The sequence below is a fragment of the Anopheles coluzzii genome, chromosome 3 (genome assembly GCF_943734685.1).
Source record: "Anopheles coluzzii chromosome 3, AcolN3, whole genome shotgun sequence".
In the NCBI taxonomy this organism is placed as follows: Eukaryota; Metazoa; Arthropoda; class Insecta; order Diptera; family Culicidae; genus Anopheles; species Anopheles coluzzii.
In genome coordinates this window covers 20,082,673-20,103,689 of record NC_064671.1, presented here as the reverse complement: position 1 = coordinate 20,103,689, position 21,017 = coordinate 20,082,673, and the positions used below count along the sequence as shown (strand labels likewise).

General features: G+C 43.2%; 1 protein-coding gene across 4 annotated transcripts in view; it reads right to left on the bottom strand.

The window, feature by feature from the left end:
* The window catches only part of LOC120958181 (uncharacterized), a 36,319-nt gene extending 16,795 nt beyond the window's left edge, over positions 1 to 19,524 (bottom strand). For 2 of the 4 annotated variants that reach the window (XM_040380795.2, XM_040380799.2), the window contains exons 1-2: positions 18,056 to 19,524; positions 14,169 to 15,472 (exon numbers count right to left, since the gene is read on the bottom strand). In XM_040380795.2, coding sequence (XP_040236729.2) covers positions 14,169 to 14,358 — 190 coding nt within the window. In that variant the 5' untranslated portion in view covers positions 14,359 to 15,472; positions 18,056 to 19,524. The other 2 variants (XM_040380796.2, XM_040380798.2) reach the window with 2 other exon arrangements.
* Between the last annotated feature and the right edge of the window lie 1,493 nt (positions 19,525 to 21,017).

The window sequence follows — 21,017 nt, the reverse complement described above, 5'->3', positions numbered from 1 at the left end:
TCGCGCCCTCACCTGGGCGTGTATCCTTCCTTTTTGTGCCTAATTTTTCGCTTACGCTCCCAGGAGGCTGACGTGCCTCCGGTTGGTTGGCGTGATGTAAATAAATGAGGTGCCACCACAGCGTGTCCTCGCCGTGTGTTGCGAAACAAGTTTGACCTATGACACGTCCTATGGTGGGCTAGTGGCACATGGGAACCATGGCGAAAAAAGATACACCATGGCACCATGCTCCGGTTTATTCGTTTTTGCGTCCATCAACACCTCGAGATGGTTCGATGAAGAATGAATGGACACAATGGACAGGTGGGACGACGGATTATGGTGGTGCCTATCCGTGAGGTGATTAAAAAAGCACTATTGCAGTTCTCGTTTCTAACGCAACGTACAGTTTTTGTTCCTAGAACCACGAGAGCTTGACAGACAAAAGAGTTTGCAGCGATTTTTATCCATTTTTTTTCTTTCATATTCAAATCAATCAATTCCGTTACGGTGTGTGTTGTGCTGAATAGAAAAAATCTGGCGCATAGTGGTGAAGCTCACTAGAACGTGTGGGATGAAATAGCGATTGCGCTCATAGCTACATCTGTTGATGAAGCGTTGTTTTTCCGAAACATTCATATTGATGCATTCCCGAAAATCGAGCAACTTGTTTTATAGTCTCTGTTCCTGGAAGGTTTCATATACAAGCAATTAAAAGCATCATGTGCCGATGATGAAAAGAGTGCCAGCGGAGAGTTGTGTTAACAGTGTTCGACAGAAGTTTTTTTTTTGTATTTCCGCTACGTTTCCAATTATTTCTAATTAATAATTATTTCACAGAAGTGTCCCGAGCAAATAATAAACCACACATACAGCGTTTATCAAAGTAGATTAAGCGTAGGCATATGGATTTGAAGCCGAATGTTGTAATTGTACGTGATGTGCATGTGATCTCTGCTAACATTGCATGTTAACATTGTGATTAAATTAACATCAAGACTGGAATACGAACACATTAATAGAATGATCATAGTGAAGTAATCAAATAGTTATAAACATTGATAAGTTGGTTGATTATTGATTGGCAACCTTACATATAATTCAACCAATTAGCACGCATCTTTGATGTTTAGGTATAATAGTAATGCCTTTGACTAAACTAGTTGAACCATGAAACGTAGTTCCTGTATTTTTATTTTGATTTTTAATTGAAACTATAGTTTGATTGAACTTCAATTGACAGCAATACCCAATACCTGGGACTAGTTCATTACATCTGAATGAATCATCATCTACAACTTCCTTATCTAACATTCTTTTCATTATTACCGTAATTATCATTATTTCGGCCACTAATGTCATTTCTGCGACAGCTGCTACAGAATGTGTCCTCAGATATGGCAGAAATCGGTGCTGATAGCTCAAACACATGACGTGTCAGTTACAGGAGTCAATTCAGAAGACCAGCGAGCAATCTCGTCATACTGAAACCCAATGATAAACGATACTATAACCACATAGCTGTTAGTTCCTATGAAGTATTTAAGAATGATACTAAAAATGTCATTTCAGGAATATATCTGACAGAAGTCCAGGAGTCATTAAGAATTAAGATGGGAATGAGCGTAGGACACAAGAGTGAAGAAATTAAATGTCAAGAAGGTGTCATTTAGTGTACATTTACTTGGAGAAGATCCACACAAGATTTGAGTACAACTGGTATGTTGAGAAATGACTTTACTACTTTTAATCAAAAACAGTCAGCTTCAGTACATTCAGCTTCAAGCAGATGCCACCTGTTGCAACCAGAATTAAGTAGAAACCGAAGAGACATGCATTCTCCTCACTATACGTCACAATTACAATAATTAACCCATCGAACTATAAATAGTGTGATCGACCCCTTCTGAAGGCATCAATCTTCCCACGAGACGTTCAAAAGGGCAACCGAAAACTGTGCCAGCAGGAAGCAGGTACGGTACAAAACAACCCGTTTACAGCTTAAGATATAAAAGCCATAGCGATAGGTCTCACAGGGACCCGGGAGAAGAGTGCAGCATCGATCGATTATCGTTAACGGGACACGCACGCACATGATATGGAGAAAGCGTTCACATATCGCACAGGCAACAATAATATCGTACAGTAGAGGTTATCAATCATATCCCACCATCCATGCAAACACACACATCATAGCATAGCGCAGCGGTTTGCGCGTTTGTTTGGTTTGGACACGCGTCTTCCGCAAGCACTGTGTGTGTGGTGATAGGGTATGGTAATTCGATAATATATTTATTGATGATAACGATAATTGTCTTATCTCCTCCTCTGGTACGGTTCCTTCACCAGTCGGTGGACAAAAAGTCGATCAATAATGAGCTGCATGAGGCTAGTAGTGTTGTAGCTATACATTCGGTCTTGCTTTTTATCTCGATGTTTGTCTCTCCTGCTAGTTGACACGATTCCCCACTTTACCGGTCAAACTTTGAAACGCATTTGCTGATGCTTGTCGCCGGCACACCAACTCTATCATTTCGTGCAAGAAAAGTTTCTTTTATTCTGTTCCACTCCCACCCCAAACGCGCGCTATAACGTTTTGCGTCACTTTGCGCGACTCTCTTATTGCAGCAGGAGCAGCAGCACAAGCGTAACATGAGCGTCGTACACGTGTGTCATGGCGTGTTGTGATACAGGGGTTTTTGATGATTTTCCTAAAACGAGAGGATAAAGATGTGCTCCAGTGCTGGGAAATGCCAAACAAGAGCATAGTAGCATATAAAAAGCTCGTGCAAAACGTGTTGGTGGTGGTGGTGGTAGTGGAATAATATTCAGAGCGGCACCACATTCCTTGAAATTGGTTTAACGAACTGTGCGCGAAATAAAGTTGTTTACAAGTGGGACCTTATTCTGGGATTCTGATAGCAGAGCAGAAAAGAAAAAAAAAATACTTAAACCTACAAACAAACCTAAAAAAAAAAGTTCTGCTCTGGTTCCCCCGCATGAGCTTTGTTCGTAATTATGAAGTTTGTTTTTTTTTAATATTTTCCGGGAAATTTAATCACAAGACAAACGCACTTTTCTGAACTCCATCTGGCAAGACAAGACAGTGCCCGCCGCCCCGTTTACAATGGAGAATATCTTTGGCTTAACGTTTTTTTTTCTTTTTCTTTTCAACCCAACCAGTGCGTGAAAACAAACGTCAAGGTGAAGTAAAAAATCGACAATCCTACGAAGCTTTGTGTGCTTTCCTACCTAGCCGGAGGGGATGAAATTACTCTAGAGAAAACATAATTCATTCATAAGAAGCAGTAGAAAAGGAGCTTCAGCCTCTCTAGCTGAAGGGGAAATTATAAGCAACATTTCTGCCAATAGCTTTAAGGTAGCAGTTAACTTTAACGATAAAAAAGATCATTTTTTTGGCAGAGCAAAACATAAAGTGTGAGACTACTACATCAAACAGCTAAGCCGTGTTTGGATTAGTAGTAGAACATTCCCTTTTATTTTGAATCGCAATTGTTTTCTCATCACAATTCCCTTTTTTGCGTGCGTGTGTGGTAGTAAAAAGTGGATAAACGGTTAACGAAACGTACACGAAGCAAGGAGCGGAAAGAACCAAATCCTTCTGTATCAGTGAAAATTAATTTCTGCTGATGATGCTTTTTCACAGCAAAATAGCCCGAAAGTTGACTTTTGGTCTTATTCCTTCTCGCTCTCTCTTATAGCCAGCTAGAGTACAAGGGAATTGCTTTTTGAGCGCCTTTTCCGCTTCGCCGATGTACTTTTTTGGGCGTACGGACGGTGTTGTAATGTAATCTGTGAAGTTTTTGCTTGTGACGATGCATGAACAACAAATCAGTTTCATCACTTTGGCGCCTAAATAGGTTTGAAGGTGATGCTATTGGTCCAAAGAAAAGGCCGCTTGTTTCATCCTGCCTTCGCGAAGTTTATGTATATCAAAAACACATTTCTGGGTGGTAAATTAGGTTCGAAAAAGATCAAACAACGATTCAAAAGTACGTTACAATAAAGAAAAACACAAAACATCTCATCGAGAAACTCGATTCCCGGTTTTGTACACCTAATCCACACACACAGACACACCACATGGTTTATGCCTCGAGCAAAACCTCCTTCTTCTTGTGTTTGATTCTCGTTTTCTTCTTAAAGCCTCATAAAACGGAACAAAAAACGATAGAACCGATAGCCCGTTTTGGAGGTATTAATATTCATTTCGTGTTTCGCTTTTCATTGTTCCGTCACGGGACGGAAATATCTAATATCCTTGTTGTGGTGGATTACTTCTTCAAACAACAATCGGATCGAAAAAATCCATCGACTGAGAGAAGACTGCGAGAGAGTGCATGTATGACTTTAAATCCGAGCTAGAAATTAATACCGATCGCTAAGCTCTTTCCAATTGAATGAATTGGAATTTTTGAAAAAAAAATGTATCAATTTTACAACAGACAAAACCGATAAAACGACCAGTAAGATTTTTTTCAGCTAAACGGCTCAACAGCTAAAGGCAAAGCATAGAGGCATAACGAAGCGGATGATTGAAATTGATCGATTGTGATGGCAGAATAATCGAGGCGAATCAATCGTTTAAGGCTATGATTTTATTAAATTTTATCTAGTAATAACAATCTTGATGCATACTTAATACGTAAGGAATTAAAGTAAATAATTGCCAATATCAATTGTACATTGAGTTTGAAGTAGTGATGGGAAAAATGAAGATTTCGTCGGAATCGATTCAGGCTAGCTCCGAAGTTTTCTGGAATCGATTCCGGATAGTAGGTCCGGAATCAGTTTCCAGAATCGATTCCGGAATCGGCTCTGGAATTGGTTCCGGGATCGACTCCGGAATTGGCTCCGGACATCGGAATCGGCACCGGGATCAGAATCAGCTCCGTAATCTGAATCGGTTCCGGAATTGGCTCCGGAATCAAAATCGGCTCCGACATCGGAATTGACACCGAAATCAGAATTCGAAACGGAGTCGGTTTCGACATCTTCATAGGAATAGGCGTTTGGGTCCAATGATACTACGTGTTGATAGCGGCAAACAATCAAAATTTACTTGTTAACTATCTATTCACATGGAGATTCCCGGACTTATTTCGCTTCCCACACTTCTTATTTCAATTCAAAAACTAATTCTCATTCCGGAGCTAGCTCCATTTCTGGAGTCAAGCCTGGTTCCGTTACCAGAGCAAATTGCGATTCCCAGATTGATGCCGATTCCGGAGACGATTCTGATTCCGGAGCGACTCCGGAATCGGCTCCGGATTCAACTCCGAAATCGGCTCCGGATTCAACTCCGGAATCGGCTCCGGAACCAACTCCGGAATCGGCTCCGGATTCAACTCCGGAATCGGCTCCGGAACCAACTCCGGAATCGGCTCCGGATTCAACTCCGGAATCGGCTCCGGAACCAACTCCGGAATCGGCTCCGGATTCAACTCCGGAATCGGCTCCGGATTCAACTCCGAAATCGGCTCCAGATCCAACTCCGGATCGGCTCCGAAACCAACTCCGGAATCGGAATCGATTCCAGCATCGGAATCGGCTCCGGAATTGAGGGTAGGTCCGATTCCGAGCTCCCACCACTAGTTTGAAGGGATAAAAGAACTTTGAGAACTGATAAAAGAGAGAAACAATTTTATTTAGTTTCATCCACTGACAGCTTTGTACGAAGCACAAGAGACACAGAGATAATTGTTAGAGCTGAAAAGTGAGGGCTGGAAAGTCGGAGCTACCAGCTTGCGCCGTGCTCTGGTATGTACAAGTCTGCTAAGCGAACCAAAACTCAAGCATGGTGAGCTACATTGAGCGTGTAGAGCTATTTCAAGTGAGTGGAGCTAAGTTGAGCGCGTGGAGCTAAATACAGCGTATGGGCCTCTGCTGATTGTGCAGAGTCACATGAAGTAGCTCTTTTTCCCCATTTATTATTGAGTAGACATCCTCAGTAGAAAATCTCACCGACGATAAATTGGTGTAAAATATCTTGAAAACAATGCAAATCCATCTGCTTCAAAGGATTCAGAGAAATTCTGCGGAACCAATTTGATTGGATTTGAATAGAACTCTTGGAACACACGTTTGCAGAACTCGTTGAATCACTTGAAAATGTACGGAGAATTTTTCCTCCTTTGTACTTTTGTACCCAGTAATACTTGACATTTTGAGCTTCAAGAAATGGTGCAAGAGGGCCGTCATGTTCAATCCACTGTTTAATTTGATTGAATTTCAAACCAGAATTGTTACACCATTTCCTACACGCTTCGTGTCGGGTGGAGAAGCAATCACTTCTTGCTAGAGGAAATTCCGATTGCTTAATTTGTATTTACATTAATTTTGCGTTGTTTATATTGTGCCGTGTGTGTTTGACAACCAAACCGAACCCACAATGGCTCGAGCCATGTGCGGGTCGACAAACACATTCATAAAGATTACCAAAACGCCAAGACAAATGAGTTAAAAAAATGCAATCAAACACACTCCAAATCCAACAACCCCACTTAATCCCTGAAACGGTACCAGATTAGGTTGAGGGGAACCGTATTGCCATATTGCGCGCACGTTTCTGCTTTATTTACAAAAGGCAAATATACAGCATAACGATTGCAAATTGATGAATACGAAATTTATAAAAATGATAGAAGGGATGGTGGCGGAAAGAGATGAAGATGGAGAGAAAAACACAATACCACATCCCCAGCCACATAACGACACATACACCCACCAGCGCTTTGCGATATGATTAAAATTTATTTCCATTAATTGGTTCCACAAACGCCACGCTCTCCGCCGCACGTTTCTACTACTTTCTTCGGGCCAACAACCCCCCCCCCCCCCCCCCCCCCAAATGGCCACCAAAGGCGACAGTGTGTGCACGCGGCGCGCGTGCGTTTTTGCTTATATTTGCAAATAACCCCAACATTGTACCACGTAACACACGCGGCCGAAAATCTACAGCTTGGTTTGATTTTATCACTTGGCGTGTAAAATTGAGACGTAGCCCACCGTCGATGGGAATTATCAATAAGGCCTAAGGCAATAGAGCCGGGAGAAGCAAGGGAGCAAAAGCCGGTACAGTCTGTGTAAATGTGTGTAATCCCACAAGAGATGGTCAACGTTGAGAAAACGCCGGTGGTGGTCCCGCGATCATCGATGATGATGTTGATGATTGGTTAGCCAATCCACCCAAGTCGCGGAATTTGATCGTACACAGGGCGATGAAGGAAGTGTAACCATCAGAAAGTGATAGCGAGAGAGAGGGAGAGATGGTACGCCAACAAAGCTTTCTGGAGGTTCTACACAACAACCTGACAAACACAGCCAACCAGCCAGCCAGTCAGCCAGCCAGACAGACACGCAAAACCACCCACATCGTCAACATGGTCCATGGACCTAAGGTCGGTCGGATGAATAGACCGGGAAGTACTTGACAGCAGCATCCCACCGCTCGACGGCGCTCGGCCCTCCGCTTGTGGACCGACCGCCACACGCGCTCGAAGAAGGGAAAAGCAGCTTCTCACTTTCGAAAAGGAACTTCCTGGCAGCGAAACGCGTGTGCTGGAACCTACGGGAGAGGAGCGCAAGAGGCCGCCAATGGTGATTCGTTTGCGGAAACTAAAGTGTATCCTTCACGAACGATACACAGTGCGCCCTCCCCACCCTTCTTCTTGACGCTTAAGAGCTGGCCGGGGGCGTATAATTTATGTGATTTATATGCCAAATCGGGCGCTCTCCACCTCTATCCACAGTCCGATTTTTGTTTACTCATCGCCCGGCCTCCGTTCAAGATCGTTTATCGCGCGCAATCATCACACACTCCCGGGCTCCTCCTAGCGCGAGGCGTTTTGATGATGATGGATTTTCGTGGAATTGATTTGCTCTCGATGGGTTGATTTTTTTTCGCTACTTTGTGTGTTTAATCGGGTTTTTGTTCGTTATTGCACTTTGCCAACGCAAGAGTGTGGTGGGCAAATTTCATGCAAAACCGATTAGGCGCGCACATTTAGCGAACCACCACCACAGTACAGTAGTGGTGGCTGTGCTGGTTATGTGGCGATGTTATGGGCTGGCTGGTTGTTGCAGGCATTGGTAGCAGCAGCAGCAGCAGCAGCAGCAACAAAAGGAAAGCATACTTATTCCGGTGAATTATTTTTTCAACCGCCCCGTCGTAAGCCTGCCTCGGAGGAAGAAGCGCTAAGCCGTTCTCGCTAATCGTTTTAACCAACAGGAAAAACACAAGGGAGGCTAACTGTTTGCATCCGTCGGGATCTTTGTGCCTTTTTTTTGAGGTACATTTTCGAGAACTGAGGCACCAATTGTGGGAATTGCTTTTTATTCTTCATAGGCAAATGAAAACTGATGTGAGATAGTACATAGCGTAGAAGATTCGTCGAGAGTTTGGCGTATGGTTTGGAAACCACAACAAATTTCCGAACTATGGAATAAATATTGATAGTACACTCGTAAACAAATGTTTGGAATTTGCCACGAAAGCTGTGAAACATCTCTAACGCAACATAACAACTGTTATCTTCTGAGGCCTGTTCATGAGTTTCCCAATTTTTCCCAAAGTTTAGAAATATTTGTCTAGAAGCTCCCTATCAGCACAGTTGTTCAGAAACAAGGCTTACCGGAAGGCCAAACCACACAAAAATGAACTATTTGACAGATTTAAACATCTGTCTGATAACGGATAAACGGATCAATGGGTTGGTGGAGATACAACATACGACCTTGGATAATCCCTCCAAAACGAGTATCTTTTTACGTGGAACTTTCACGAAACGAAGTAATTGACGAAGGAATCGATGAATGTTTAATTTAATTCGTACAACTTTGTCTTCTTAGTTCGTCATTGGTTTTGTAAACTTTTTTAAATATTCTTCATTTTTCTTCTAATTTTGCGCAATGACCTCAGTCGATCTAGGTCTGTCTAATCCAGTAATGAACTTGGCTAGCTGTGACTTGTTGGTGTACTCGCAAGCAGTTCAGTCAGTGCTGGGGTATTGAGGCTCGGTCCATACGGCCCTTGAATCTAAATCACCATTTCCAGATTCACTCAATCAAAAAACGGTGCTTCATGATGAACTTGACAAACCGCAAAACCGGCCTCGTGGTACAGTCGTCAACTCCTACGACTTAACAACATGCCCGTCATGGGTTCAAGCCCAAATAGACCGTGCCGACATACGTAGGACTGACTATCCCGCTATGGAGGCTAATCCAAAAAGTCACCGTAAGCCAACCCTACAAGTGGTGCAGGGCCGACAACGGTTGTTGTGCGCCAAATGAGGAAGAAGAAGCAAATCAACTGTGAAGAAATCAGTCTATTGGAATACAAAAGGCTCTAAATGTTAAATTAAAATATGATTTCATTTGATTAATTCCACATCCTGGCCACAAGTGAAACATTGGACTTTATGAAATTTATAGTTCACTTAGATTTTTATTTTTATCAGTTTAATGGACTTTTTGTTTGTTATTCTTATAAAGCCTGAGAAGACCAGCTGTTCTTGTTGCTCTTAAACTCTAAATTATGAGTTCTAAGGTTGTATATTTAAAGTACCATCTACATGTAATCATAGGTGAACTCATCCAATGTTTGATTGCCAATTCTAATGTTTTCAACAGACAAAGAATCGCAATATCTTCAACATAAGCTTGAAAACTGGCCAAGAATGCTGCATAAAAAACTGAGAAAATTATTATACTATGAATCCAGTAAGCCACTGGGTAGGAGGTCGTCTAATCATTTAGAGCAGTTCTCTCCAACCTTTTTAGGATTGCGGACCACTTGGCTTTGAAAATACAAGTGATCGGTCCGCAGAACATAGGTTGGAGACCACTGATTTAGAGAATAATTTAGGAATCTCTCTATTGAAAAAAAAACGCTTTCTGGATCTTCAAAGCCTCTCGCTCAGACAGCTCTTATTTCAAGCTGAAATCTTTTATCATATTGTATACTGCGCCGCTTGCGATATCAAGTGCGACGGTTGTTTTAAGCACGATGACGTTCCGACAATAACTACTGCACTTGTCCTGTCAAATACTGTGATTGCGTCAAGCATTGCTACGCTTGCGAAATCAAGTTAAAAAAACCCTGTAAGTATGAAATGGTTCAAAATAAACTAAATGTCCATATTAAGGTCAATTAAACAAACGAGCATCAGAAACATTGCAACCAAAGAGTGTAAAAAAAAATGCGAAAGAGTTGAGCTCACTCAAGTGAACATTCTCCACACTAATGTGATTGAAACCGCTTCTAAGAAAATTATTAACTAATTTTCCTTTTTACCGCCACAAATGACACCAGATTCCGGGTCAGATTTCCAAACCAGAAAGCAATTACTAATGAGTGAAACCAAATTTAATACAACCGCAAACACAACAACGAAAAAGACTCTCGATCAGCATACTTAACATTGCCCTACGAAAGGGAAGCAGAAAAGTAACAGGACTAAAAAACCACCAAGTTATTGTGCACGTGGTCACGTTCCGTTCCGGTACCGCACCGGGAGTACGAATGTGCTCGCGCGTCCCCAAGGAGCCTCTTTGCTCGATGGCCTACATTATAGGGGCAAGAGTATTTCCACTTTCCTGGAAGGAAGGTCAATCTATCGGGACTTCACAAAAAAGCCTGACAATACGCTTGGAACGTTTTTTTCCGCTTTCTTTTTGAAAGCTTCCTCCCATCACAAGCAAAGCTCAACATTGACAGGGGCAAATCGGCGAAAATAATCTTGCAACGCGACGGCCTGCTGTACAGTTGTGTGGGTAGTATTTGCGTTGTGAATGAATCAGAAGCTAATATTTGTGGGGTAGACTGTTGTGGGGAGGAAAGAAGACGAGAGGGACAACTTTCGCTCCTCAAATCAACTCCACAAAGCCCCTGGTGTCTCGATTCGTAGAAGCAAGTATGAAAAAAAATGTCCGACCAACCGAACAGGCTGCTGCGGGAATTCTGCGAGCACCGTGACAGGCACTGGACGGAATTCCCCGACATTCGTCTGACAAGGGTCATGTGATGGGGCTGCCAGGCATGGAAACCCGCCCAAAGCGCACCCAAATATACGGGAGCAGCGCGCAACAGCAGCAGCAGCAACATCGTCATGTTTTTCTTTGCCCGCCTATTTCCCTGAAGGGCTTTTTCTTCTTTGTGCTAATCGAATGGAGCTATGCTACTCTCTCGAGCAGACATACATAAACATACAGAATCACACACAAAGTGTGAGAGAGAGCGTCGGAAATGTTTCAGCGTATGTAACCCGAATGTCCAAAAGGGGTTTGGAAGGTCGACAACGACGGGCAGTCGAAAAAGACGCATTTTAATCGAAAGCACTCCGCTGCTTTTCTTAAACCGGCGAAGCAAGCAAATGGTGCCCCATAATATCCGTTCGCGCATTTGCAAGGAAAAAGTTTCACCGGTAAGATGTGTCGTCGTCGTCGTCGTCAGGGGAGATGCAAACAATGCTGGCCGTCGGCCAACAATGGTTCAGAGAAGGATATATGTAGGGGCACTCTTCTCGGGCCGTGTGGTTCATAGAAGAAAAAACCTACCACAGCGCTCTGTCTGACTCATCGGGATCGGATGCAGGCATCGAGACGGATGCGTAAGCATTGGGGAGACAGTGGATTTGTGTGTGTGAGCCATAAAAAATCTGGGTCTTTCCAGATCCAGCCAGGGGTTCAGTCAACTTAGGGGGTAAAGTAATTGATGCACCTCTGCCCAATACGCAACCAGTGTCCTAAATACACAGCACTGCAGGAAGGATGTCCCCAAAAAAGGGGAGATTAAAATGGGGTTGCAACATCCTTGAACATGGCTTTTAAAGGTGAAAAATAAATACAAAGATTGCACAAATTGACAAATATTTGACTTGTTTAATTTAAATGATGCACATATTTTGACCTTTTCTGATCACTTTCTGAGCAACTGGGCTGAGAGACTGTTTTTTACATTATTGATATTTTTCTAGAATCAATTCAAAGATTGTATGAAAACAAGCATCAACTCAACTCAACATAAAACCAAACGGGCAACGCGCAACCGTCGATAGCATCGTTCTCGAATCATAAACTACCGGGAATCCCCCAAGCCTGGAATCAAATCAACGCCCCCCGCTCAAAAATCCCCCCGCTCAAAAATCCCCCCCAAAATTCACGAATATGCTGTGGTCCATCTTGAACGGTTTATCTTGAACGGCCACAACACAAAAGCCCGCAAGCAAGCGAGATTGGCGTAAAGCTGGCGTTGTTGTAGAGCTAAAAGAGTAAATAAAACCACCATTATGATTCATTGGAAGTTTATCTAATCCACCCGTTTTGCCGTTGTTTTTACTGGTCAAACCAACAGAACTGTGCCGGAAACGAAAACCAAAGCAACCGGAAACGTGATAAAAAATGTGTGTTTTAAAAAGGTCTTGCTTAACCGCCTGAAGGTATGCAATTTGATGTTAAATTGTTTTATTTACTCTTTTTGGTAAAAGATTAAGTTTTGACTGCTCATGTGATGAGTAAAAATCAATCTATGTATTAAAAGAAAGCAATAAACCTTAAATTATGCACGCTACATCTATTTCAGCTCCTGAGCACAATTCAACCTGTAGTGCCGGACGATGTTTAATATTAAATTTTGCCCCAAAAGTTTGAATTTTCTATTTTAATTTTAGCCATCTTTCCGTTCAATCAACCCCTTTTCACGAACAGCTTCAAAATCCGCTTTTGGGTGAGATAATCAAATAGTTGTTATCATGGCTTCAATTTCACGACCACGCGCCGCCATTCCCACACACCAATAATCCATTATTTGTTGGCAATGTCGAGCGGGGTTTCCCTCCGGTGCGCGGTGCCACATTCTCGGCACGCTTTCCGTCAATCGAATTGCAACAAGGGGCAAAATACGCGACTCCAGGGGCAATTGAACTTGTGCAAAAAAAAAAGAAGAAGGACATCCAGAGTTCACATTGTGCTAAAATGTGTTTTAGGGTTAGATTAGGGAGACGCGGAGCGTGTGATACTGGCAGGGAAAGTTTTCAGCTTTAATTTCACTTGTTTGATTTGATTCGAATTCGATCCTGTGTCCGTTTCATCTCCACTTGTGTCCTCCGTCAATGCAGGCGCGCAAGCATTTTTATGTGGTTCGAGGGAGCGGTATTTTGCCATCGATACGGACCAAGTTTTCTCGCTTTTTTTTTAATACTCCAATATCCTCTGTCAGTCAAGTCCCTGGCAGTGGAGAGTAAGATTGTAATGTGTGCATTTGGTCGCTAGTTAAAGGGCGCAAAACTTTGTTACGATAAAACTCGCTTCTAATCGGTTTGGTCCCTTTTGTAGTGTGCATCGTACGACGGGAAAGTAGTTAAAAGAATTACACCCTACCCTACACACACAGTGGAGCCAACCCTTCTCATCCGAACAGGGAAGGTTTCATTTCCGGGATAGGGGTTTTTTGTTGCTTTTCAGGATAATCAAATGCTTCTTTTCTATCACAACGATTCAACGAAGCGGTGTGTCTCCAATAAACCGAACCGGGTGAACGGGTTTTGGGCGAGGATGTTTTATTGATCCGCTTCGGGAAGTTGTTGAATGAATCTTTTCGTCATCCTCCCTTTTTACCGAGTACGGGGGGAGAGCGCAATAATCAAATCAATTCGTAACCATGGGGTGCTGATTCATCGCGAAAACATCACGCTGCAGGGATGCTTTTGGCTAATGTTGTCGCTGTCAGCATAATTTAACCTACAAAGAGCATCAAATGTTTATTGCACCATTTTAACAGTTCACACATTCCATATTCCTTTGGCAGGGAATTCATTGGAATCGAAATGAAAGCAATTTTGCTTGTGAAAAAAACACCTCCAAACTCTTGGAAATGTTTCGACCCATTATTTGTAATAATAATATTGTTTGTTTACAATTGGAGAAAGCGCGTGTAGAGCCCCAGAATACTTCCAATTCCCACGCGGAGGCGGAGAAGTAAATGCTTTCTTAAATTCTCTTCATTGTTCCACGAACCGTCTTCGAACGTACCCCAATTAGCCCAATTGCACCGTTCATAAAGGTGCACGGGTACGTTATGCTAAAAAGAAAACAGAAAAAACCTTTCCAACCCAAAGCCCCCACGAGGAGTGTAAATATAGTAAAAGCGGAATGCTGTCATTACTCACCGTGCGTCTTGGTTGGGAGGAGCAGGCAGAGGGCAACCGCCAGCAAAACCGTTCCCAGCATCATCTGGCGTCGTCGTTCGCGGGAACTCGTCCGCTTAGCTGACGGCAATTGTTTCCGCCCAAGGATGCGGCGATGATGCTCGCTGTCCTGCTCACCGTGAGCGGTGAAATGTCCTAGCAACGGCAGCATGGTGTGCCCGGTTACTATGATACGACGTTTCCTTTTTACGCTGGCAAATTTGTGTTCACTCGAGTAGAACGGACTGCTCACTGCCACCACTACACACTACACGCTACTACCCCCCACTTGCACACAGGTTGAATTTTCCTCGGGGTTTTGTCGGTCCGAGAGATGTCGCCGGCCGTTCACGACACAAAAGGGAAGTCTATATAATTTCACACCAACTTCGGTATGTTCTAGCGGATGATAATTTTGTTCCCCTGTTTTGCGCCTCAACATCCAGCCACCACACCGCGCGCTACGTCCACAGGACGAACGAATGTACCGAGAAACGGCCTGTGCATGACATCGACGCCGTAAGAATGTCTCATTCCGGAACGAGCGCGGGACACGGGACCCGGAGAGCAATCATCAAGCAATTATGGTGGCGCACACGTCATGCTTTTACGATGCATCGAATGCAGCGAGTGTGTACGTGTGTGCCTGAATGACTGCTGGACGGATGGTCCTCATCCTTATCTGCTCACACGCAGTCCTGAAGAAGCGATGCAATGTTAAGCGTTTTTGCTGACTCCTTGAACGTGTGTGTGTGTCCTACATTCTTTTCTCCAGCACCAGCAATGTGGCACAAAAAGGATATGAACTATTAGATCCTACAAAGCAATAGTGTAATCGTAAACGCCACGTTTGCCGCCCTTCGCCAACAGCTAAAACAAATCAATTAATTGCACACTCGGACAATTATCGAATGGCACACGAACGAGATTAGAAATCTTGGCGACTTTTTGACCCCCGCCGCCGCAGACCATCGGGGACTGTGATTCTGTCCAATTTAAAAACCATTCAAACTGACAGATCGGACACGCAGAAGGTGGTGGTGGTGGTGCGGGGCTGGAATTTTTGAATGACACTGGACGGACGGCCGGTTCTTCCGCTTGTTGCGTATTTGTCTTTGCCGTTGGTCGTCCTCGTGTTTGCTGATGATTTGCTTTGCTCCGGCGCTTCGGGGGAGAAGATAATTTAACTGGCTGGCGCCTCGCTTTCTCTCTCTCTCTTGTTTAGGGACGTTCGCTTCTTGTCTCGATGATGATGATGATGATTGGACTTGGTCAAACAGTAGAACCTGCAATGATAAGCGGAGATTTGGTGTTTGTTAAATGTGTTCGATGCTATTTGCACAGTGTGGCGTCGGGAGACACAACGGATGGTGGTGCTGTAGTTAGTGATTGGACGCACTTCTTTGATTATTAGGACACAGGGGCCAGACAAGCCCGAAAGACAGTTTAAAGCGCCAGTCAAGTTGCTCGAGCAGGCAATAAGTAGCGAGATGATTGTACTGCCACAAGCGCCGTGGCTTCAATTTCAACATCATCATCAGCATCATCGCCATCATCATGAATGTCGTAACTTTTCTATCGAGTAAGGTAGGGGGGGCGCGTTGGTGTCTCGACTCTTGAACTTGAGAAAGACGATGTTGGTGGTGGTGGTGGTGGTAGTGGGTGATACATTATTAGTTTTGTGTAGGCGCTTTACTGGGAGAAATGTGAGTCCTATCGCAATTTCAATTTGTGCCATGATTAGAATCGAAACGGTTGAAACATGATAGATGTGAGGAGTTGTTCATTTCTATATCTTGCCGTGATTGTTCTTCTTGAGGTGTGAAGAAGCTGTGACGCTCAGAAGGATATGTGCAGAACAAGACCGATAATCGGTGAGGAATTAATTAACTAACTAATGAGAGAGCAAATGAAACGTTAATTGAACAGACTATCTAACTATGATAAAAATGCTTGTTGTTCGATGGGCTAGTACAGAATTAGGTATTTTTCCGCAATTGTTCATGTTTCGGAAAAACTTATTAAAAAGAAGCCTAGACATACATTTTTCTATTTTACCATTTTTTTATACAAAAAGAGAAAAACTTATGTAGCTTCTGAACTTCCTGAACTACGATATTATGGATATTTTTCAGTACAATCTAAGAATTGGTAATCTGTAAAAAAAGTGATGCAAAAACCAAAAAAAGAAATATTTCGGAGTTTCTAAATCTGTCAATTTATGTAATTGTCTAATATATGCATTGGTATTGCATGAAAAAAAAACAATGTAAAATATATAGCTTATTTTTTGAGTATTACGGCTCAGCCGTAAATATGTAATTTATAGCTTAAAAAAATCAGCATCTAAGATCCAAACATGTTATTTTAGCTAACTGCAAAAAATTGAAACAACTGTTGTTTAATATACATATCAATTATCAAACAATCTTTCTATACCTCTCATCCCTTGCAGAAAAACCCTTCAGGAGATAACACGATGCCGCACATCACACACGCATGACTCACACAAGAAGCGATCGGGAACCTTTGAACCCTCGACCGCCTTCTACTAGCTTATCGTTTCCACCCCATTCACAAAAAGGCGTCAAGTGATCTTCGAACCGGCCACAACAATCCACACACCCACACGCGCACACAGGTAGAGGCCCCGCTCACCCCCACCCCATTGATAGGCGTGAAGGTAGATAAGCCGCTCACTGCGAAAGCCACTGTGACAGTGAAGACTATCAGCACAGCAGGCCGGGCAAGGACGTTCCAAAGCAGCTAGGTAAGATTGGCAATGACAGGCGGTGTGTGTGTGGGTAGGCGGTGATGATAAGTTGAAAGGGAAATTTCAGTACATGGGCTCGACCCCCGTGGCCCATTAAATTATGACGTCAGTGAGACGAGAGCGCTCAAAACGATAAAGAAAAAACAAAACCGAGCAAGAAAAGAACAATCTACAGCGGGCGGTGTGTTGTTATCTGGCCGGGTGAAAACATTCGCGCTCGTTCCTTGTCTCGCTAAGAACGTCCGCGTCACTGTACCTCCTTCTCTCTCTCTCTCTCTCTCTCTCTCTCTCACACACACACACACACGCACTTGTCCATTCATTTCGCAAAGGGAACCCTCTCTCCCGCCGTTGCCTCTAGATAACGACGGCAAACGACGTAGGGGGGTTCGGTAGGTTTGGTAGAAAACAATCAGGTGGTCGTCGGCCGGTGTGACCTTTGGCCCCGAACGAGCGGCTCCAAAAACTCCCCAGCGAATGCAAAACGTGACCAGGCGTGCGTTACTATTAGCAACACACATTGCCAACCTGATAATGGACACATGACCAGTGCTGCCTTTTTTTGGCAGGTAGTGATTGCACTTATCTGTACAAGTGTCATATAATTCGGATGATACGCGGGATATGATTTATTTGTTTAGAGATAGACACAAAAACAACAAAAACGGTTATGCAGAAGGTAGCAAAAACTTGTTGCAAAATGTTGAGAGTAAACCATCGCTCGGTTGGTTGTGATGGATTTTAGATGACATTTGACAGCAACACCAGTGCGTGTGTGTGTGTGTGTGTGTGGAACGGTAATACGGGCAATACAACATCATAGTTACAGTTGACTAGATTCGAACAAAGCTGTCCTTTGAGCCATCGAAGGCGTATCGACAGGTGGACCAAAGGAAGGGGCTGCGAAAGCAATTTCACGTCAATATAATCCTCCTCCACACACTTACCCAGCGATTGGCTGTTAGGCTGCTGCTTAAGCCGTTTCGCCAAATCAGTCAATGAAGCTATTCAAGAGCCTTCCGCGAACGAAAACTCCACTCACATTCGTCTCCAAAAATTCATTCAAAAAACCACTCCGACCAACACCAACACTCACCCAAGCGCCGCGGAGGTTTGTGGATCTCGCAAAGGACAACACGGTTAAGCCACCCACACGCGTACAGGATGGACACACATACACTCTGGAATAACGGATTGTACACACGGTTTGCGAGTGTGTTGCCGCCGTCGCTTCTGACGTTGTTTGCAAATTACGCTGAAATTGCGCCTCCTCTTTATGCCTTTTGCACGGTTACTTCTCCTCCTTCACCATGTACAAGGTTTCGTTTTTTCTTCTTCTTCTTCCGTTTTCTTCACAAAAGCACTCACAATGCGTGGGGGAGCAAGCACAGAGCGCATTGAAGCAATTTCATTTCATTTCGCTCCGTTTTCTTTCACATTCTTCCACACCACGCTCTACACGCACAGTATATCTCGGTACCCGAAAAACAAACACCGGAATACAAAAGCTGAACCACATGCACACACACACACAGAGGGGACGCAGGGACCGCACGGGAACCCCAAACAAAATGGATTCGACGGTTTGCTGTTGCTTTCGCGGGACACAATTAGGACGCGTTTTCAAACTGGCAACGGCATCTCCTCAATACAGCCGTCGCACTACTACTACGGCACAATACAAAGTGCTTCGCTTGCTAGGATTAATCCAACAAATAGCAACAACGGAGAAGTCACACGTTTACCTTTTACAACATCACCGTTTACGCATTGCACACTACAAAACGACAGCAAATCATCAAACTGGAGCGTTATTTGAAAAGGGGTTCAACAACAAAGTGCATGTTTTATTGCCTTCTACTCTTTTGTTCAACGATTGTGCACTACTTTTTTTACTGGCACAGACGACGCCCGTTCACTGCGGTGTGATTCCTGGAAAAGCAATGTTTTCAGTACAGCTTCGGGGAAGAATGATTCGAAAACCAGTCTCGCGCGTGTATCCTGGAAAACTAACCGCTCGACACAAAACACATCCGTGCGCTATCAGTGATAAAACTATTGTGCTCCCGTTGCTCTGCTTTGTGTGTGCGTGTTGTCTGCCCGAAGCCGTCGTCGCGTGGCGCGTGTTGTCGCGAACGAAGCTCGCTCTCTCTCCTTCTCGCAATGCATGGTGGTGCGGGTAGCTGACATATAGCAGAATGTGGAGTTTAAGGATGTAGAAAAAAATATTATAAATTGCAGAACCAACACAAATGATCCGTTTTAAATTTTTCCTGCGTCGTTTTGGAATTATTTATGTATTAAAAATAATATCACCGCTAAAAAAACACATTTACTGTAATTATCTGTTTTATTTTTGTCCTACCCTACTCCACTGTGCTTTACCGACTCTCTCGCTCTCTTGCTTACGCTCCCGATGTGCATGTATGGATGAGCGGTTCTTTCCACAGGTAATGAAAACAACGAAGGAAAGATGCGTGCTCACGCGTGTGTATGTGTGTGTGGTGCGTTTGCATGTGCCGAAAGAAGCGAAAATGCGATCACAACAGAACACGCAAAAGCAACGTACTCTGTGGAACCGCGCGCACACACGCCGGCACAATTGGGTGATGCGGAAAACGTTGTTTGCATTAGCTCAATTTAGGGGCTTTTGAAGTTTTAACTTTTTCTACGCTTGGGGCTCGATTTTTTTTTTGCTGAAGGAAATAAATACCCATACAACGTGTTGTATGTAGCCGCAAATACATGTTCAGGGCAAGTGTCCCTATTTACGCATACTGCTTTATTTGTTTATCGATCTTATCCAACTTTTCTTAGATTTCCTTACAATACAATCAAAACCGCATTACAATAAAAACGATATAAGAAAATCATCAGTAAAAGTAAGACCAAACCGTATTACTTTGTAATAATTTAATGATGGTAGAACATTGTTGGGCCGTTCTGGTGGTACAGTCATCAACTTGTACGACCTAACAACACGCCCGGCATAGGATCAAGCCCCGAATGGACCGTGCCATCATACGAAGGACTGACTATCCTGCAATGGGTAATCAATAAGTCACTGAAATCCAAACCCAACTGGTGGTACAGACAGGCCTTGGCCTACAATGGTTGTTGTGCCATACAAGAAGAAGAAGAACATTGCAACATTGTCACTATTGAGTCAGGTTATCGACTAATTGTTTGAAAAAGAACTGAAATAAAAAATAAAATTATTTTTTATTTAATAAGCCACTATCTCCCGCTTTAAAAGAGCTAAAAAATGTTTGCTCTTTTAAAGAACATGCAAAACCGTGCCAATCTTTGCATCATAGTTCAATGCTTTACAAGATTTTTCCAAAATTTAACTCCAATATTTGCAGCATTATTTCATCCTTTAAAATGATAGTCAAAACATTTCGGTAAAAAAAAAATACAATTTAAAATAAAGTCACAAATTACTTCCATTTTGTTAACTTTTAGCTGGGTCAACAATCAATGGTGAAGTCTCTTCTCTGGATCTTTTTTCTATCTAGAACCCGGCATTATTTATTACTCAACGACCAATTTAACGAGCAGTTAGAACAGCATTAGCAGATAGCATCGTGTTAGTGATATCTAACATCTAGGAAAGGCCGAAAAGCCATCCGGCGATTGAGGAATAATAAAAAGACATCCAAAAACTAACATAATCGCAACTGAACTGGTCAAGAACGTAGGTGTACTACTAGAACACGATAGTCATCAAATTTGTAAATAAAAAAATATATTCGGCCTAGCTCAGCTATCTGTGAGTTGTTAGTTTTAGGATATTCAGCCTTACATATGGAGGGCATGGTCCATACGAAGCTAGAACCCATGCTGGGAAAGTTACTAGGATCCTCTACTTTACGACTTTATCCCGGGATCTGTGTCGATGTCACTCACGCCTAAAACATACCAGGATTCAAAGAGGATTCCGTCAAGGAAAATCAACCACTGACTAAATCTTTATCATGCTAAAGATCTTGGAGAAGAGGGTAGAATACAGACATACCTGAACACGTTTGAGTAGTCAAAATAGAACAACAGAGGTT